Source organism: Galeopterus variegatus, unplaced genomic scaffold (assembly GCF_000696425.1).
Source record: "Galeopterus variegatus unplaced genomic scaffold, G_variegatus-3.0.2 Scaffold1373, whole genome shotgun sequence".
NCBI classification, from domain to species: Eukaryota; Metazoa; Chordata; class Mammalia; order Dermoptera; family Cynocephalidae; genus Galeopterus; species Galeopterus variegatus.
The window spans coordinates 98,968-118,614 of record NW_007727484.1 but is presented as its reverse complement, the minus strand read 5'-3'; the positions used below and the strand labels follow the sequence as shown (position 1 = coordinate 118,614).

The 19,647-nt window shown below is 52.2% G+C and overlaps 1 protein-coding gene and 1 pseudogene across 1 annotated transcript in view; one reads left to right on the top strand and one right to left on the bottom strand.

Moving 5' to 3' along the window:
* Positions 1-10,969, top strand: part of EHMT1 (euchromatic histone-lysine N-methyltransferase 1) — a 204,400-nt gene extending 193,431 nt beyond the window's left edge. The window contains exons 27-28 of the mRNA XM_008576613.1: positions 9,190-9,365; positions 9,590-10,969. Coding sequence (XP_008574835.1) covers positions 9,190-9,365; positions 9,590-9,770 — 357 coding nt within the window. The 3' untranslated portion in view covers positions 9,771-10,969. The remainder of the gene's footprint in view (positions 1-9,189; positions 9,366-9,589) is intronic.
* Positions 10,970-14,103: 3,134 nt separating this feature from the next.
* On the bottom strand, positions 14,104-19,081 carry LOC103593598 (annotated as a pseudogene).
* Positions 19,082-19,647: the final 566 nt, after the last annotated feature.

Sequence of the window (19,647 nt, the reverse complement as noted above, 5' to 3'; positions counted from 1 at the left end):
GTGCCCTGCCTGGGACCTCCTTGCCTTGTTCTCTGTCATCGAGGAGGAGTTTTCAGTCTTCATCATTAAATGATGTTGGCTTTAGGCTTTTTCTAAATGCTCGTGGGGTTGTCAGAATTCAGTTCCTTCGCTGTAAGACAAGGTCCCTGCTTCCTCACTGGCTGCCAGCCAGGGGTGCTCAGAGTGCCTCGAGGCAGCAGAGAATGCCGTAGCTATGCTGGGCGCCTCCTCGTGTTCTATCGTGTTCTGTCACCTCTTGAGGGGTGATATGAGGAGACTCGGGCTGTCTCAGAAGTCTGCGTTCTGTAAGTGCCGCCACGCTGTGATGAGCAGCTGCCTGTCTTCCCCACTCCTAGCTCACGGACATCCGGATCTGCACCCTGCCGTCTGCCTTTTCCAGAGCATCATATACATGGAGTCACACAGCATGTGGCCTTGTGTCTGGCTTCTCTCTCTCAGCATTGAGATTCATCCACGTAGTTTTGTGTTCCAGCACTTCAGTGACCGCTGAGTAGCGGTCCACTGCATGGAAGCCCCACGCTCTGCTTGTTGGCTTCCCAGTTGACAGCACTGGGCTGTTTGAGCTGCTGTGGTTGGGAATAGGGCTGCTCGAGTCTTCCTGTACAGTTTCTGGCGGAGTGTGCCTTCATCTCATTGCTGGGTCATGCTGCCACGTGGTACCACAGCAGCGCTTCCAGCCTGATGCTCCCAGCCTGTGTCCTATGGGTTTTGCTGGTGCTCTGTTGTTTTTGGCAGGAAGGCAAGATCAGTCCCAACTGTCCCATCATGGTCAGAAGCAGGAACCCCTGGTGTCTGAGATACTGTCATACTCTTGTAAATAGATTTTTTTTTTTTTCTAATTTCATTGCTTGATGTATAGCAATTCAAGTTTTTTATTAAATTACCTTTTTAACCTACGATCTGCTAAACTCACTTGTTAAATGTGATAATTTATTTTTGGGTCCTTTTTTTTCTGTGTACTTAATCGCGTCGTCAGCAAACGGTTGCCCTCTCATCCTAATCTCCTCCCAAAGGCCTCATCTCCTAACTCCATCACCTTGGGGGGTGAGGATTTCAACACATGAATTTTGGGGGACACAAACATTCAGACCATAGTAGTGACCTTTGCCTCTGGGTGACCCATGCCCGAGTGCAGCCCACAATGAGGAGGACTCCCCACACCCTAATCCTTGGGCCCCAGCCCCGCAGTGGTGTTGAAAGCACCAGTCTGTCCCTTGGCCACCCCTTGTGGAAGCAGCGCCAGGAGCCAGGGCCCCTTCACGCTCCATCCTCTTCTGGATCTGAGCCGTGATCTTCACTTCCAGGTGTGTTGCAATCCTTCAAGCAAACCGTGTCTTGTCCAGTCAGGCTCGTTCGTCCTCTGCAGACCTGGTTGGTGGGTCTGTGCTCCCTGGGGCCCAGCCCTGCCGTGCACTCGGGCAGGCGGGTGTGGATGCGGCCCACAGCACCTCTAGCCTCCCTGACATCTTTGCCAGAGATGGGCAGGGGAGCAGCGAAGTGTTGCTGGATGTTTCAGAACCGCCTCTGAATGGCTGTCCCGGTTCATGTGGGCCAGTGCTGCTCCTGGTAGACATGCCCAGGACCCTGGCTGACCAGGCGTGTCTGTAGCCAGGCCCCTCTTAGCCCTCCTGGACAGCACTTCTCAACTTATCTGTGTGGAAGGGTCATTTTTTATATTCTCAATCCCAGCGGATCAGTACTTATATAAAATAAAGACTGCGGATCCCAAGCCCATTTTTTCAGTCATTGGAAACCGGTACCAGCTATGGTCGGGTTGCTGTGGAAGTTTGCTTGCTACAGTGTGGTGGCCCGGCCCTCCTCTCCGCGCCTCTGCACCGGGCCCCTGGCATGGACTTTCCATGCCCTTCTCTGGAGCCAGACCCCACCATCACCTCCTTGAGGACATCACATCAGCACCCTCCCTGCCCTGCATTACCAGCCTTGCCCGCAGTGCCCACTGCAGTGGCAAGGGCAGTCCTTTGCCTTCAAGTCTGTCTTCAACCTGACCCAGTCAGGCATTGCCACGAGCTGCCATGAGGGTTCCAAAATTCAGGTGGGCTTGAGGTCCCCAGCTCCCCTGAGGCGCAGCAGCACCCAGGCCGGCTCCTCCAGGCATCTTCACTTTAACTGCGGACAGATGCACTAGTACAGGTGTGGTTCTTGCCCATTCTGAGGTTGTAAAAAGCCACAAATACACCAAAGTCTCCAGGTGTCTGCTCCAGCTCAGATGTCTCAGTCTCATAGTGACCGCCTCCAGCGTGCCCTGACCCGTACCCTCTCCACCTTGGTGACATGGCTTCACTCCTTGAGCTGTCCCCCACCCACCATTTGAGGTGCCTGTAGTGTTGTCTGGAACTGTCCCTGTCTCGCCACGCTTCCCTTCTCCCACTTTTTCAGAACCTGCCAGACGCACTTGCCCCCCCACCTCCTTAAGGCCTTTGTTCAGCTCTCCCCCTGTTCAAAAGGGGTCCTGAGGTTCCTCTGCCCCCTGCATGTTTGCCTCAGATATGGGTGATGCTCTCTTCATCAGAGAAACTTTGAAAGAGCAGCACTTGCATCTGAAAGGACACCTTTCAAAGGCCTCGGCAGCATCTATGTGTGAGAGGGCTCCAGTGTCTGCAGCCTCTGAGCAGTAGGAGTGGGGTGGACAAGGCCCCATGCCTGTGCCAGGGAGATGCTGCATCTACTTCCCTCTTCCCACCATCTGGTGGGCACAGTCCTCTGTGTGGCGTTATGGGAGGGACATGAATCAGCTGTCTCGAGGGTGAGGCCCACATGGCCCAGCGACGCTCAGGTCTAGGAGAGCTTCTTGCTCCAAGGACAGGGTGGGTGGCCCCTGAGAGTGGCCCCTTGTCTCCCAGGGCCTCTGAGCTGGGTCCTGGGGTGACCAGTGCCCCGAGGGCCACTGTACTTCACCCTTCAGTTGGCAGCACAGGAGGCTCATCCAGGGTGAGGTGGGGGCAGGTGCAGGACCAGGGACGAGGGCACAGGAGGACCCTGTGCCCTGTTCCCAAGGGTTGCGTGGAATCCCTGGGCTTCCTGCTGTGGGCAGCCTCCAGGGTCCTGGGCAGGGTGACCATGCATGTCTTTTGCAGAGGCCGGATTCTGACTCCGCTCCATTTCCCGCCAGGGTAGTCAGGAGGTCGAGAAGGGCAGGAGGCCCTTGTGGTTACGCTGAGGCTCTTAGGTCAGACGGAGGATGCAGCTTGTCCTGGGACTCTTGTTTGGGAAGTCAGATGTGCTGCTTGGACAGTGCGGGGGGCAGGGCGGGGCTCAGATCCCAAACGTAGGCCTGAGTGGCATGTGGTGCGGAGCTGAGAGGTTTCTCAGGGTGGGAGAGGGATTATTTTAAAAGTACTGCACTAAGTAATCTTTAAGGCCTGTAGTTCAGGACAGAAATGCTAGAAAATGGGACGAGTACAACAGTCCCTGCTGCGGGGCCTCAGGTCTACAGCAAGCCCTCCATGGTTCCAAGTGGTGCCGCCGTCATGTGCGGCCAGGCCCCCCTGCAGCAAGCTCCGCGCCGTCCCCTCCCATCTGCTATGTGGTAGGTGGTGGATCCCATCAGGGAGCCTCTGAAGAGTGCAGATGGGCCTGCCCTGCGCTGACGGGGCATCCTTTGCCTCTGGAGAGCTGAAGCGAATTCCTGTAACGAGGTCAGCTCCGGGCACCAGGCCCAGGCGTGTGCACAGAGCCAAGCCACGGTGTTGTCTCTTCTCTGTAGCAGGGGCGGGGCATCTAGCAGCGGTCGTGGCCACACAAGAGGGCCAGGCTCCTGGGCAGCATCTGCCCTCCTCCCCGTCGCCACGTCCTCAAGCCTGCTCCTCCATCTTCCTCCTCCTTCCTTAGTTTGTCTCGGAGGGCTTCTCCTGTTTTCTCCTGCCTGACCTGCCAGCCACCCACACCTTCTCTCCTGTGGCAGCCTCCCTCTTTACACAGGTGTTTCCATCCCACTCTTCTCTGCTGTCCCTTTCCTGACTTGGAAGACATTCAGGTCTCTCATTTGGTTAAAGAAAAAGAGACCAAAAAAGTGTTTTACTTCTCTGCTACTTTAGCGACTCTCTTTTCTTGCCTTGTGGGCAATTATTTTTTTATGGCATATGGTGAAAATGTTCAGAGGTACTGAAAAGTAGAGTCCATACAGTGGAGGACCTTACAGCACCGCCTGGATGTGTGGTCACTGACAGTGTACCCTGCTTTGATTTGCTTCATCCATTTTTTTGCTGATGTGACGTAATTACAAACATGACATTTCACCCTTAATTACGTTCGTGTCTGCCTGCAAGTGGCGATGTTTTCACGAACAACCACAGTGTCATTATCATACCTGACAGGGTTGGCGTCATCTGACATCCAGTTCTTTTGCAAATTTGCCTACTTTTCACAAAATGCTTTTCCGCTGGTTTGCCCACCCAGGAGTCGAGTGGGGGCTGCCTGGCACCTCGTGGCGCTCCTGCCCCTCACACGGTCGTCCACTGAGGAGGCCAGCGCTGTCCTGCAGAAACCCCGCTGTGCAGGTGCGTCTGTCCCTCGTGCTATCCCTCATCATTCTCTGTCCCTGAGTTTCCCGCTGGCTGGACAAAGGGCTGGGGCTTAGTGACACCACACGCCTCTGCTCGCATCCCATTGGAGTGTCATGGTGTCCACCTCAGCACCTCGATGACCTCAGTCCTGCCCGTTGCTGGCATCTGTCATGCCTTCCCCTTTTCTCAACAGAAATTCTTCTGTTTTAAAAGGACAAAGAAACCTTTCCCCCTGAAACCTGACCTTTCGGCTGCCCCTGTGGAAAGGTGGGATCAATGCTTCATTTCTGCCCTTCAGTTACCGATTTTCAGAGTAAGGAGGTGGCATAAAACTACTGGTGGTGAAGGAATTCTGCTCTCCTTTGCTCTGGGTGTTACTGTGGGCTCGTGAGTTGTTTATACTTGGTGTGTTGGGGTCAGCTGTAGCCGTTCTTCTTTGATGCTCGCGCTGTTTCCTCTCTGGCCAGCGGGAGCCCGTTTGGCCAGCCTCTGCCTTCTCCAGTGACACGAGACAGCCCAGGCTCCCCTCACCTGTTCCCTGCCCAGACATGGGTCCACCATGTCTCCAGAAGCCCTGTCCTCTTAGGGGAGGTGATGTTCAGATGCCAGGGTCTCACAGCTGCCGGGTGCCGTGGGCTCCAGACCCATGCCTCACAGCACAGTTTTTTGCAAAAAGTGTTTTTCAACATGTTCATGTAACATTTCCAATTCAAATGTAACAGTACAGGGTTTTTACCCAACTTCTTTGATTTTATACTTGTGTCTCTTACAGTGAAAATCTCGGTTCCTAAAAACTTTAGTTTCGAAATAGCACTTGTAATATTACTGATGTCCTGATAACGATAAGTACAGTACAGCTATTGAATGACTTTTCAAAAATGTTTTGCAATGTTTTGGTTCTTAGAATGTATCCCACTAAGGCTGTACAAAGTGCTGTGTTTTTCAGTACTTGAAATAATTGTTTTTCTGTGTAGTTGTATTCCAATTTGATATGCAGTTATATTAATTTGTTTTAGTTTATTTTAAATTTTAGGATTTAAAATTCAATTTTGTTTTTTGATTATGTTAAATATTTACATGCTTTAAAAGTAAAAATTATGTGAAAAGGCCATCCTGAGAAAAGTCTTGCTTCTGTCCGTGTTCTCCGTATTTGATTGCCTGCTCTCTGTGTCCATTCAGGCTGCTATAGCAAAAAGCCACACACTGGGAGGCTTATGAACAACAAAGGTATTTCTCACAGTCTGGGGCTGGAGGTCCAAGATCAAGGCGCCGGCGGATTGGGCGTCTGGTGAGAGCCCGGCTTTCAGGTTCCCTGCGTCCTCTCAAGGGGGAAGGGACAAGGTGGCTCTCTGGGGTCCCTTCTATGAGGGCTCCACCTTTACAACCTAATCACCTCCCCAAGGCCCTACCTCCTAACACTGTAACCTTGAGAGTCAGGATTTCAACATAGGAATCTGGGAGAGACACACATTCCAGTATGGCACCTGCCCCCGCCCCAGCAGGTAACCGTTTGTAGAACTGAGAAAGTCCTTTTGTGTATTTCTTAACTTCCTCTCCCTCATCACTCAAGAGGTGGTACTATCGCTACGTTTCTCACTTGACACCTGTTCGTTGTCAGTTTACTATTAGCATAGAGACGACTTCCTCTTTCTTTCTGGACATTCAGGTTGATTTCTTTCTTTGCTGTTATTTGGAAATAAGGTCCCAGTGAGTAATTGCGTGAGTCATTTTGTTTGACCATTTCCTGTCATCAGCCAGGTCTCTGAGCCTCCGTTCATGCATCCAGTGGTGGATTTAACAGCCATCGAATTTCGATTCAGAATTTTCATTTGGGTCCCAGTGAGTAATTGCGTGAGTCATTTTGTTTGACCATTTCCTGTCATCAGCCAGGTCTCCGAGCCTCCGTTCATGCATCCAGTGGTGGATTTAACAGCCATCGAATTTCGATTCAGAATTTTCATTTGTTTTTTTTTTTTTTATTTCTGTTTCTCTGCTGAGACTTCTCATTTCTCTGAGATTTTCTTGCACTGAAAACATGCTTTATTTTACTTCAGTGAGGCTAATCTTTTTTTTTTTTTTTTCCCCTTTTTTTCGTGACCGGTAACAGGATTGCAACCCTTGGTGTCGCACCCATCTCATTTCTCTGAGATTTTCTTGCACTGAAAACATGCTTTATTTTACTTCAGTGAGGCTAACCTTTTTTTTTTTTTTTTCCCCTTTTTTTCGTGACCGGTAACAGGATTGCAACCCTTGGTGTCGCACCCGTACTGCGACTGGCAACGGGATCGCAACCCTCAGTGTCGTGCCCGCACCGCGCTCAACCAGTGAGCGGACCAGTCTCTATATGGGATCCGAACCCTACCGAGTGCGCCACCGGGCCGGCCCGAGGCTAATCTTAATAGCTTTAAAAATTCTCACGTTAGTCCAACGTCTGGTTCATCTCGGGGCTGGACTCAGCTGCTTTTCTTCTCTCCTTAGAATGTGTCCATTTTCTCAGATTTTCATGTCAGGCCGTTGGATTGTCAATGTTAACCTTTGGGGAGAGTTCTGATCCCCTCCGGTGTGTGTGTGGTCTCCTTTGTCGTGTTTATTGGCTGGGCTTCTGTTGTAAGCCCTGCATCTCTTGTCTTTGTCCCACTTGTCTGTTGCCGTCAGGGTCCCTGTCTGTCTTCGGGTCTTTTACAGCTGCTTTTGGTCTGGGTCAGGGTCAGTCAGAGATTTGTGTACATAGACTTTGACAGCCACCACCTCAGAAGCACCGGGGATCCTTCTTCCAGCCCTGTGTGCTCTGGCAGGACAGGCTGGAGCCCGGGTTAAGTCCAGGCAGACACGGGCCTGGCTCCTCCCTCCAAAGTCTCTTTTATTACTCCCCAGCATCTTCAGGTTTGTATTGTTTCTAGTTTTGGAGCTGCTTTCTGCAGGGACGAGGGTCACCTAAAGATTCTTAGTCCTTCATACCAGTAGCAAAAGCCAAAATCCATGCTGTGTGAGTTCCTTTGGACTTTTGTGTCTTTGGGGGGAAGATCCAAGAAGTGGGGTTGCTGCGTCTTTGATTTTGGTAGTTGTTGCTGAGCTCCACAACCACAGCGGCATCTGAGGGTGTCTGTTCTTGTGGGGATGTTTATAGGAGGTGTTTGTCCATGTCTGCATCTCTGACTCGTCTGGACTCTGGGCTTCTTGCTCTTCTCCCCAAAGTTGCACTGTGAAGCTTGTCTGAGAAGATCTGCCTCTCGTCCAAGCTTTGCCCTTTTGTTGGTTTGGGCTTCTAACTTTTCTTGATCTCTGAGTATCTTTGGGTCTCCTGATTAATGCTCATAATGGCGTGACCAGGTGTCTGTGTGCAGGCCCCGCCCTCCCTGGCACGCAGGTCCTGGAAAATCCTCATCACATGACTCGTTACAGTTTACCTGGCTTTTCCTCTCTCAGACTTTGCATTTGTTTCCTGTTGTCACGTAGCAAGTCAAACCACAAATGTAGCAGCTGAAGACCCGCAGACTGGCTCTAGTTGTGCAGGCCAGGTCTCCGGTGTGGCCAGGCCCAGCTCCACCTGGAGGCTCTGGGGAAGATCCCTGTCCAGCTCATGTGAGGTGTTGCAGAACCCGGCTCCTGCAGTCATGTGGGACAGTGTCCAGTGTTCTTGCTGGCTGCTGGCCAGGGCCCCTGCTTTCCTTGCCACGCAGCCCTCCATCCAGGCCAGCAGCAGGTTCTTGCACTCTGAGTCCCTCCAGAGAAAACTCTGCTTTTAAAGGGCCCTTGTGGTTAGGGCAGCCTATCCAGCTTATCTCTGTATCCCACAGGCAGCTCGGAATGCCTTCCTCCATAGAGCATCATCACAGGAGCAATGCCAGGGGCAACCCTGGGCTCCTCTCTGTGCCCACTGGGGTTAGCAGGACACCTGGGTCTCTGGCATCGTGGGAGTCAGTGTCTCATGGCCGTCCACCACTCTGCAGGGCCAAGCAGGGGTTGTTTCTCCTTAGTCCTTTCAGGGATCCCATGTGAGCAGCCCCTGCCTCCGCACCCCCTCCCACCTGGCAGGCCCGGGTCCCCAGCTCCTCCTAGGACTCAGCTCTTCTTCATTCATGACCAGTCTTCTGAGGGAGCTGCCTGGCCTGGTGGTTCTCGCAGGACAGTGTGTCCTGGTTGCCAGCTCTGTCCTTCTAGAGCTGCTTCGGCTGTTGGCGCCGCCTGCATGTGGTTCTTGTGGCCCCGGCCTCTTTTTTCCTGGTGGTGCTAAATGGCCTCAGAGGCATTGGATTTGATGATGCCATCCACATCAGTTGTTTGACTTCGGGGTTGTTTTCCCCACCAGACTGGAAGCCCCATGAGGATGCTGTCCAGGGAACGGCTGTGCCACCCCTCCGCTTCCCCACAGTGCTGTGCCTGCTTTGGACCCACTTGGTCCTGGCCACCTGCGGAGGGCAGGGTCTGGAGCGTGTGGTGTCTGCAGCCACAGCTTGGAGGCCCCACTCTGCTGAGCCTGCTGCAGCAGGGAGGCCAGAGGAGGCCCCACATTGTCCCCGTAGGTCACAGGAGTTCCCTTAGGCATGGCAGTGCCCGCCCGGCGCTAAGGTCGGTATGTCCTGGAGCGCCCCCTGTGCGGCTGCAGCCTCTCGTGGGCGTGTGTTCTCGTTTTCTCGCCCTCTAGGATGGAGAGGTGTACTGCATCGATGCTCGGTTCTACGGGAACGTCAGCCGGTTCATAAACCACCACTGCGAGCCCAACCTCGTGCCCGTGCGTGTTTTCATGTCCCACCAGGACCTGCGGTTTCCCAGGATCGCGTTCTTCAGCACCCGCCTGATTATGGCTGGAGAGCAGCTGGGGTATGTGGTGCCTGCCGGGCCTGGCAGGGCCAGGCACGGGTGTCACTTCCCTGGTTGCACACACGCGCTGCTTGGATGCGGGTTTACCCTAATTTTTTTGTATTTCTAAAGTAGAAAATAACAATCTAGACCAGGGCGAGGAAGCTTTAGCCTTGGCTTAATATGTGTCTGGCTGTGGGAGGTGCTGGTGCGATTTGACTTCACCTGAATTCTTTTCTCCCCAGGTTTGATTATGGAGAGCGCTTCTGGGACATCAAAGGCAAACTGTTCAGCTGCCGATGCGGCTCCTCCAAGTGCCGGCACTCGAGCGCTGCCCTGGCCCAGCGGCAGGCCAGTGCCAGCCAGGAGGCCCAGGAGGATGGCCTGCCGGACACCAGCTCTGCCGCTGCCGCTGACCCCCTATGAGATGCATCTGGGCCAGGGGGATGCCGGGATTCGGTACTGTTGGCATTGCGCTTAGAGAGGAGAAACTCTGCACGTGATGTCTGAGATGGCCTGGTGAGGGGCTGTGCCACCGACTTCCTGGAGGGGCCAGAAGTGAGGCCGCAGGTCCTCGGCCTGGCGGCCTATGGGCGGGTGTGAATGCCTCCCAGTGACATTCCCACGCCTGCAGCCTCACAGCCAGGCCCAGTGCTCAGGCTGGAGTGGACCCTGTACTGCCATGTGCCCCAGAAGACTGGGGATTCCATGTCGGCGTAACCTTGTGAGTTTCTGGTGGTGGTTTTGTCGTTGCGAAGTTTCTCATTCCTCTGATCTCTGCGGTCCCTGCTCCACCTCTGGGTTCGTCTGTCCTCTTGTCCAGCCCAGACTCCTGTGTGGCACCTGACAAAGCCACCGGCACCACAAGCTGCTCCGTTAAACCCACCCACCACGGCCTGCGGGTGCCATGCAGGGGACACCGTCTCCCATCACGGTCTTGGAGAGAAGGTCAGGGACCGACCTGCCACTAACTTTGGAGAAAATGTGGGTTTGCTTTTTAAAGAAATCCTGTATCTAGTCCTTCCTATATATCAAACCTCTGACTGGCGTTTGTGAGGAAGCGGTTTGGTGGGTGCAGGCCAATCCTGCACTGGCCCCTCTCCAGTTCCGTTGATGCTGGCACCTTCTGTTGATTTTTAAACCACATGCTATGATGATGAATAAACTGATTTATTTTCTACCATTACTGAACATTAGGACAAAGAAAAAAATAAAAAAACACAAAACACAGATAACGGTGCTGATTCTGGTGTGGTTTCTACTCACCACGTGAAAATAAACTATCAACTGTATAAAGAGAACAAAGTGATTTTAGAATAAAATGCAGGAAAAAAAAACTTTTTTAAAAATGTTAGTCTTGTAGTGTGAATAAATTTGCCATCACCTTTTGAGTGATGGCTTGGCAAGTCATATACTTTTTTTTGGCATATACCTTTTTAAATACTGTAATTAGTGCAGTAACAGTGGGGTTTTTTTTGTGCGACTCTTCTAAAACATTCATAATGCAGTCATGTTTATTTTTTTCTGTTAAAATGTTTTTGACAGTTTTAAGAGCAATCTTTTGGCTCAGACCATTTCTTGTTCTGTTTTCAATGAAATCAATAAAAAAAAAGAAGTACTTTAAATGAGGTTTTTATTATGATATCACGTTTCAGCTGGTCTCTGTAGAACACCTGCACTTCCTGTGTGGGTGCAGCGCCTACGGGTCGCACGCGGACCCTGGGACCAGTGGGCTGGGCTCTGTCCTTTGCCCCCAGTCCTAGCATATGCAGCTTGCTTTTTACCCAGACATGACCTTGAAGAGGGGACACCCCAGACAGATGTCAGAAGAGCCTGTGTGTGTGTGTGTGTGTGTATGTGCGTGTGTGCACGTGCCCCTGGCATCAGGCCTGGGCGTCATTCTGGGAGCTGATGAGGCAGCACCAGGTGAGTCCCCACGTGTTTGAACACAGGCTACAGAAGGCAGAGCTGGAGCCTTTCCTCTTTCCTGGCAGGCCATGGCCTCGTCACTTCTGTAGAGACCCTGAGACCCAAAGCCTCAAAGAGCAAATACCTACAGTGTTGTCCCTGTAGGGCTGGCCTCTTTCACCACAGGAGAGCTTGCAAACTTGACAAAAAACAGCTCAAGTGCTCCATTTTTTTAATGCACAGAGTTCATTCAGTTAGGCATTTTCAGACATTTATCTAGAACAATAACAACCATCCTGCACTTTGTAAATATACAGCCCAAGGAGGGTGCCCTTCCAGGGTGACGGGCAGGTGACTAGGGCACAAATGCACAAGGGTGGCCCAGGACATGTGAGCATGCAGGGCAACGCTGGACCCAAAGAAGGCCACTTTCTTCCAGGGCCCTTGGTCCTCAGCCCTCATGAGCCTGTAGCCTTTCTCTCCTGGGTGGTGCTGAGTGCATGAGGAGGGGCCGATCCACACCCAGGCTCCGGAGAGTTTAGGGCAGGGGGGCCCCGGCAGGTCACCTCATCCTAGAAGCAGTTGTGAGGGGTGGCAGAGGGGTGGGGGAGCGACCTGGCACAGCCCCACCACCTCTCAGGACCACGCAGCTGGGCAAGCAGCTGGCATGTTCTGCATCTCCACATCTGCCTGCTCTGTCCTGTGCACGAGGTCAGATCCTGGGCGAACAAGCAGGTATTTACTGAGCCAGGATCCAGGCAAGTCACAAACCTTTAGGGTGTCGAGAAGGCCCGCCGGGGTGGCCACAGGGCTGGTGGGATGAAGGACCTCCCCATGAGGCCCCATCACAGCAGGTTCCGACCGTTTACGAGTGCCTGCCCCAGGACTGAGGCTCCTGTGTCTCCCCTGGTCCTGGACAGCTCATAGTGACCACCTCGGTCCTGGCTGTGGCTGTTCCTGAATCAAACACGGTGGGGGGCTTGGGAGGAAGAGGCCTTGTGGGGTCTCCAGCCCACAGGGGCTGTGTCTGCAGAAACGTACAAGTGATGCAGGTTTCGGAAGGAGGCCAAGGGCCAGGTGTGCCAGGTGTGCCAGGCAGGTGAGAGCCTCGCTGGGACTGGGTGGGCACCGGGGCAGGGGGCTCCACCTCTTTCTCCCTCTTCCTTTTTCTCTTTGGATAAATAAGAACCTAAAACCTGAGGTTCTATATAAATCCCATACAGGCCCATTCCCAAGGTCCTGTAGCCCCCCAGAGCCCTCGACTGGGCAAGGCTATGAACACAGGCTTATCATTTCCAAAAAGTTCTCAGCCCACTGTGCTAAGAGCCCCCAGCGTCCCTGTCCTGGTCCAGGCTGGGGTCAAGAGAAACGCTTAGGGGGCAGGTGTGGAGGCCCCCCAAGCTTGGTGAGGGGTCTGCCTGCCAGAGACGCCCATGGTGAGTGGGGCTCCAGGTGGACCCAGGGCAGATTCAGGGGACCCAGGGCCCCTGTCCCAGAGCTCCTTCAACTTGGGGAACTTGGCGGCGTGCCCTCAGGTTGGGATGGGGCTCAGCCACCAGGCCGGGCTCTGTTGGTCCTGGGAGTGAGTCGGGAGGGACCCCCATGAGGCAGTGCCCCACCCTCTGCAGCCCCTTCTCCTGGCTCAGTGTGGCCTGAGTGCAGTGGCAGCTGGGCAGGGCCTGGGGTCTCCAGATGTCTATCCTCCCACGTGCACGCCCCCACGGGGTCTTCTGAGGCTGGGTGGACTGAGGCCCTCCCCACATAGGGGCAGCCACCAAAACGTGGCTGGCATGTAAGCAGAGGCTACCCGGTCACACCTAGGTTGCAGTTATTTCTATTAAAGTCACTCTTGTTTATTGCTAAACCTCAATGCATAAGAACTGGGAGAGGAAAATCAGACCCACCAGAAACCCCCCTTCTCGGCCTCCCCTGCCTTCTTCTTGGGGAGTACCCCACAACCTCACCCTGCCGCGCTCACTCAAGGGTGTGTCTGGCATGCTCCTGTCAGGTTTACAGTGGGCCTTAGCAGGTGCAGCGTGCTCCATCCAGTGGCCGTCTGTAGCTCGAGCCCTTGCTGCTGCACATGTGGAGATTTCCAGTTCCGCACTATAGAAGCAGCACTGGAGAGAAGAGTCCTGTACACCGTCTTTTTCCACTCGTGCCATTGTCTTCCTAGGGAAGGGATCAAATGGCCCATGTTGTAACTTAGGGATTTGTTACCAAGGTGCCACACACAAAGGTGGGCCAGTTTCCCTCCAGCAGCAGGATGCATGCGTTTCCTACACCTCTCTCTGTGAACACCATCATACCTCTTGCTTTTTCTGGCTGTCTTGAGTGAGAATTGCACGTGTGTGTGTGTGTGTGTGTATGTGTTATTCTGCACTTCTTTGATGGTTGGCAAAATCGAGCATCTCTTTTTATATTTGCTACAGGATGCCTTCCCTCCTGTGTGAATCAACCGTGTGCAGAATTCTGTTGTGCTGTTTATATTCTTACTGATTTGTGTGAGCTCTTTATATATTGTAGTTTTATACTCGTGCCAAATTTACATTTTTTATGTGGCAAAATCTGTCTTGTAACTTTTTTTTTAATAGCACCAAATGGGGTTTTAACACAGAAAACAGGGCCATGTTTCTCTTTTCAAATGCAAATTTTTACATTAGAATATGTTTACAAATCATAGTTGTTTTTCCTTTTGGTTCATCCCTTCTCCCTCCAGTAACAGGAGCCCCAGGAACCTGGAGAGCGTGTGCATTACTAACCAGATACACAGTCAAGCTGCCCCTCCAAACTGGAATCTGATTACTCAAGGACGAGACTCAGGGCTGCCCCAAGGGATTGGAAGCAGCAGTTACGCTCTCAGGGAGAGTGGGCACTGAGGATGCCACCAGTCCGTCGAGTGTGGCGCACCGGGTCCGGGATGACCTGCACACCCTGCTCACCATGCAGTTTCCAGCAGCCACGGACAGGAGAATCTTGGAACACCAGTCTTACCCGATGATGCCGCATGTCTGTGCTCACATCAATAGCAAACAGGGTACATATCATTCCTGTGATGACTGGAATGAAGGTGAAGTCAGCGGTGGTGACCTGCGGAGGCAGCAGGCCGGTCTGTGCTGCTGTGAGTGTCTTCATCCCGGGAAGGAGGCTGCACTCCCCCCAAACGCTTGCTCTTTAACCTAAGGGACTGTTTTTGGACTTGAAGTTGAATTCTCATGTTAGTTCCTGTCTGTTCCCAACAACTTTCTGCACCAGAAAAGTAAGCATCTGGAATTCTTTAATGTGCTGGGAGTGCTTTCTGGAACGGCCGGAGGCTTGGAGTTTTGAGCAGCAAGCGGCTCACACGTATGGTAGAGAGCAGGTCACACGCACCCAAGACGGTGCAGCTTCTCCACCGACTCTGCTCGTAGGCATTAAGGCAGAGAAGCATCCAGCGTGCGGTGCCTTGGGTACCACCTGGTCCAAAAGGCAGCAGTGCAAGTGACAGTCCAGGCATTCTTACAAGTCGGGAAAATTCACGATGTCCTCAGGATGGACGTAGGAGCCAAATATCCACGGGACACCTGTCTCCTCCAGCCCCGTCCGGGTCTTCTTTGTGCCTCTTGCTTTTGTTTTGTACTGGACACAGCTCAGCTCCCTCACGAAGGCTTTCCTGCTGGGTGTCCGTCTCGTCGCTGCTGTCTCCTGTCACAGGGCTCGCCAGACCCAGAGAGAGCTTCCTCAGCAGGAGGCTGGGAGGCTTCCAAGCCACAGAGAGATGTTACTTCCTGCCGAACAGTGTCGGTGACTGTTTTCTTGACCCGTCCAGACCTCACGACTGCCGGATCCGAGTTGGCATAATCCGCCTCGGTCACTCGACTGGAGCAGGGGTCGTGGGCCCAGAACATGAGTCAATTCCGTCTCTCGGGCATGGCGACTGTCAGGTCGAGGCCGGCCTAGCCGGCCGGGACCCCCTGGCCACGTCTCGGGCCAAAGAGGCGGCCCTGGGAGCCACAGGACAGCTCCGCCTGGCTCCGCGGCCGTCCTGCAGCCCGTCTTGTGACTTCTGATTGGATATTATGTTTAGGAAGATCTTCTCTACCCCCAAATTATAAAAATATTCTTCAGCACTGGTTCTGTTATTTTAATTTTAAGTTTAGCTCTGAATTCAAGTGGAATTTATTTGGGGCATGGTATGAAATAACAATATAAACTTTAGGTTTTTTTACTGAGGCATGACGTGCACACAGTGAAATGTGTGGATCTCAAGGGCGCCGCGCCGTGAGTTTGGACAAGTGCCTTCGCCACGGAGCCCCTGGTCAGCACAGAGCGTCTCACCCCAGGACGGGCTCTTCCCTTCCCAGCCGGTCCCTGCCCCCAAGCCGCACCCTGCTCCGGTTTCTTTCACCACAAATCAGTTGTGCCTGTTCCAGGACCTGGTGTAAGTGGGACTGTGCGTTGGTTACTCTCTCTGTGTCCGCTTCCCTGGCTCAGCCCCATTTCCTCCTGTCTTGTAGCAGATCGGAGATCAGTGCTTTCCCACGGCCGAAGGGAGTCGCATGGTAGGAACATACACAGTTTAGTTATTCGTCCTGTGCGTGTGCGTTGCAGTTGCTCCAGCTTTTGGCTAAGCCCCATTTCCTCCTGTCTTGTAGCAGATCGGAGATCAGTGCTTTCCCACGGCCGAAGGGAATCGCATGGTAGGGACATACACAGTTTAGTTATTCGTCCTCCTGTGCGTGTGCGTTGCAGTTGCTCCAGCTTTTGGCTATTGTCAATACAGCAGCTCTGAGCACTTTTGCACGGGTCTTCTCGTGTCTGTGTGTGTCTGTCTGTCTCGGGTGAGTTGCTACAAACGGACTTGCTGAGTCGTGTGCCCACTGTGCGGCCCTGCTGCACGCCCCAGTCACCGGCGAGTGCACAGTAGTCCTGATGACCTGTCCTCACGACCAAGTTCAATTTACCCTTTTTTCTCATTTTTGATTAGTACTTTCTCTAGCCTAAGGTATCTTTGCTATAATGCTTTAGAAGATATTTCCCTGCTTTCTTCTAAAGCATTACAGTTTTAGATTTTATGTTTTGGTGTATGATCCATCTTAAATCATTTTTGTCAAGGTCGAGGGCTCAGATTCCTGTACTGGCCAGCTGCTAAATAATAATAATAATAATAAAATGCACTTTTGTGGATGCAGTGAGGTAGAGGTCAAGATGCTTTTTCCGCACGGTCATCCAGTTCTTCCAGTCTCGTTTGTTGGTTTCTTAGAGACTTTTCTTTCCCCATCGAATTGCGTTGGCTCCTTACTGAAGTGTCACGTGAGCTCTTTGTTTCTGCACTATTCTCTTCCACTGATCTATTATCCATACGTCAATACCACGCTGTCTTCATTACTGTAGCTTTGTTTTAAGCATCAGAATCACGAGGAGTGGAAACCCGCCAACTTTGTTCTTACTCTCAAAGATGGTTAGTTGACTCTTTTGGCTATTCTAGATTCTCTATATTTTTATATAAATTTTAGAATTGGCATGTTGATTCCTACAAAAGAGCCTGATGGGATTTTTTTTTTTTTCCTTTTTGTCTTTTTCCGTGTCCGGCAACGGATCGCAACCCTCAGTGTTGCTCCCGCACCTCGCTAAGCCAGCGAGCGGGAACCGGTCTGTATGTGGGATCCGAACCCTCGGCGGGAGCGCCGCCGCACTCCCAAGCGGCGCACTGTAGCAGTGCGCCTGATGGGATTTTTTAACCTTATAAGTCAACTTCATTGAGGTTATCATTTATGTATCATAAAATGTGCCCATTTTGAGTGTCTGATGAGTTTTGCAAACAGACATGCCCATGTAACCACCACCACAATCTAGACATAAAGAGCATCTTTATTACCCCAGAAAGTTCCCTGGTGTCTCCCACCCGTGAGCCCCAGGAGACCTGACCTGCTCTTGTCTCTGTAAACACTTCCTGTGATAGAATTTCCTGTCATTGGAGTCATACGGCTTGTCCTTCGCCATCTCTGGTTTCGTGGCTTAACATGTGTTTTCAAATTGTGAAACAATCTCACAATTACAGAAGAGACACAAGTGCAGAGGAGGGGCTGTTCTCGGAACCATGTGAGAACGAACCGCCAGCCCGATGCCCACCACTGCCGCATGCTCATGTGCGTGATTCCTTCAGACAAGGGCCTGAGCTGTGCGACCGCGGCCGCCCTCATCATCAGGGCCACTTGTCCCTGCCGTCCAGCCCCAGGCCCCAGGCAGGCCTCGCATCTGCCCCAGCCACACCCTTGGCAGCCCCTGGGCCCAGGCAGCATCGTGCGTCGTGTTCAGTTGTCATGTCTCTTTGGTCGTCTTCAATCAGGAACAGTTTTCAGTCTCTCCTTAATTTTTATGCCCTTGACACTTTGAAGATGACTGGTCAGTTATCACATAGCACGTCCTCGGTGCGGGCTTGTCTGTTTCCTGGGGTGACAGTCAGGCTGGGCACCGCTGGCAGGAGCCACACATGAGCAGCCATTTCTCCAGGTGCTCTGCTGGGCGCCCGCGTGCGGAGTCGGTCCGTTGACCGAACACGTGACCTTGGACCTTTTCATCAGGACAGCGTGTGCTGCGTCGGTTTCCCGTGTCGTTAGTAAATCCTCTATGGGGAGAGCCTGTCCCTCACCGAGCCATCCATGCATCTGTGTGACCGTGGGCTCATGGTTTTCTGTCTTATTCGACGGGTCGCCATCTGTTACTATCATTACTTATTTAGGTGCTGGAAATGTCAAAGATTGGACGAGCGGGCACCTTCGAGACAACGCGTCTCCCTACTGTCCGGCACGACGGAATGTTCCGGGCTCCTCCGCCCTCCCGGGTCTGGGGCCGGCGCGTTCTCCGGCGACGGGTCTACGGGGCTGTGTTCGTCCCACCAGCTCTTCCTCCTTCTCTCCTGCCTTCGTCTGTTCCGACGGAGCACGTCTCCAGCAGCTGTTGTCCCGCCTCTGCTGGCTTATTAGCTACACCATTTTTGTTTTTAGTGGTTGCTCTGGGATTTACAATATGCATCTTCAACTTAACCACAGTCCACCCGCAGATGACACCACACACTTTACGTAGGATGTGAGAGCATCGCGACAGAACGCGCCCGTCCCCAGATGACATTGTGGTATATGTTACTCCACATGCTGTTATACCCCCAAGACATTGCCATTATTTTTGCTTTAAATAGCTAATCATGATTGTTATTTTAAATCTGTAGCTTGTCTACTCACTTTATGGCTAGTTCCCTTCTTTTTTTTTATTTTTTGGTAACAGCTTTATTGAGATATAATCACGCCTGCCACGGTTCACCCAGTTACATCGCGCCACTAGTGTTTTTAGTATATTCACAGTCGTGTGCAGCCATCATCACAGCCAATTTTAGAACATTGTCATTGCCCCCAAAGAAAGCTTGTACCCACTGGCGGGTGTTTCTCACCGAGCACCCCAGCCCTGTGCAGCCGCTCGTCCTCTGTCCCTCTGGGTGCGTCTGTCCCAGACGTTCTCTATAATACTGAGGTCTTTTGGGAGCAGCTTCTTCCACTTAGCGTGTTTTTACGTTTATCCATTTGGCTGCACGTATCAGTACCTCATTTTTATGGCCAAATAATATTCCACTGAATGCACATTACCACATCTTATTAATCCGTTCATCAGTCCACGGACATTTGGGTTGTTTCCATCTTTGGGCCTTTATGAGTAAGGCTGCTGTGAACGATCACATGTAGGTTTTCGTGTGGACACGTGTTTTTCTTTCTCTTGGATGTGTACACACCTAGAATTGGAATCACTGAGTCCCAGGGCAGCTCTGGGCGTAGCCGTTTGAGGAGCCGCCAGGGCATCGCCGGGCAGCGCGGCCGCACCTGCCGCGTGGAAGTCGCCCTTCTCCACCCCTGACACTGTCTCGTTTGTCTTTCTGTTACAGCAGCCTCCTGGGTGTGACATGTGTCTCGTTGTGGCTTTGACCTGCATTTCCTTGCTGATAGTGTTGTCAAGCATTTCTTTGTGCACTTATTGGCCATCGGTATATTTTCTTTGGAGAAATGTCCGCTCAAGTCCTTCTCCCGTTTTTAAGTCTGGTTGTCTTCTCGCTGAGCTGTAAAACTTCCTTATATGTCCCAGATCCAGGTCTCTTAGGTATATGATGTGCAGACATTTTCTCCCATTCCATAGGTTGTCTTTTCACTTTTGATGGTGTCTTTTGAAGCACAAAAGATTTTAATTTTTATGAAGTCCAATTATCTATTTTCATTGTTTGTTGCTTGTGCTTGTGGTGCCATATTTAGGAAACTGTTGCATAGCCCAAGGTCACACCTTGGTGGAGTGTCACTCAGCCTTAAGAAGGAAGGGGACCCTGACACACGCGACAGCACAGGTAACCACGAGGACTTTATGCTAAGTGAAATAA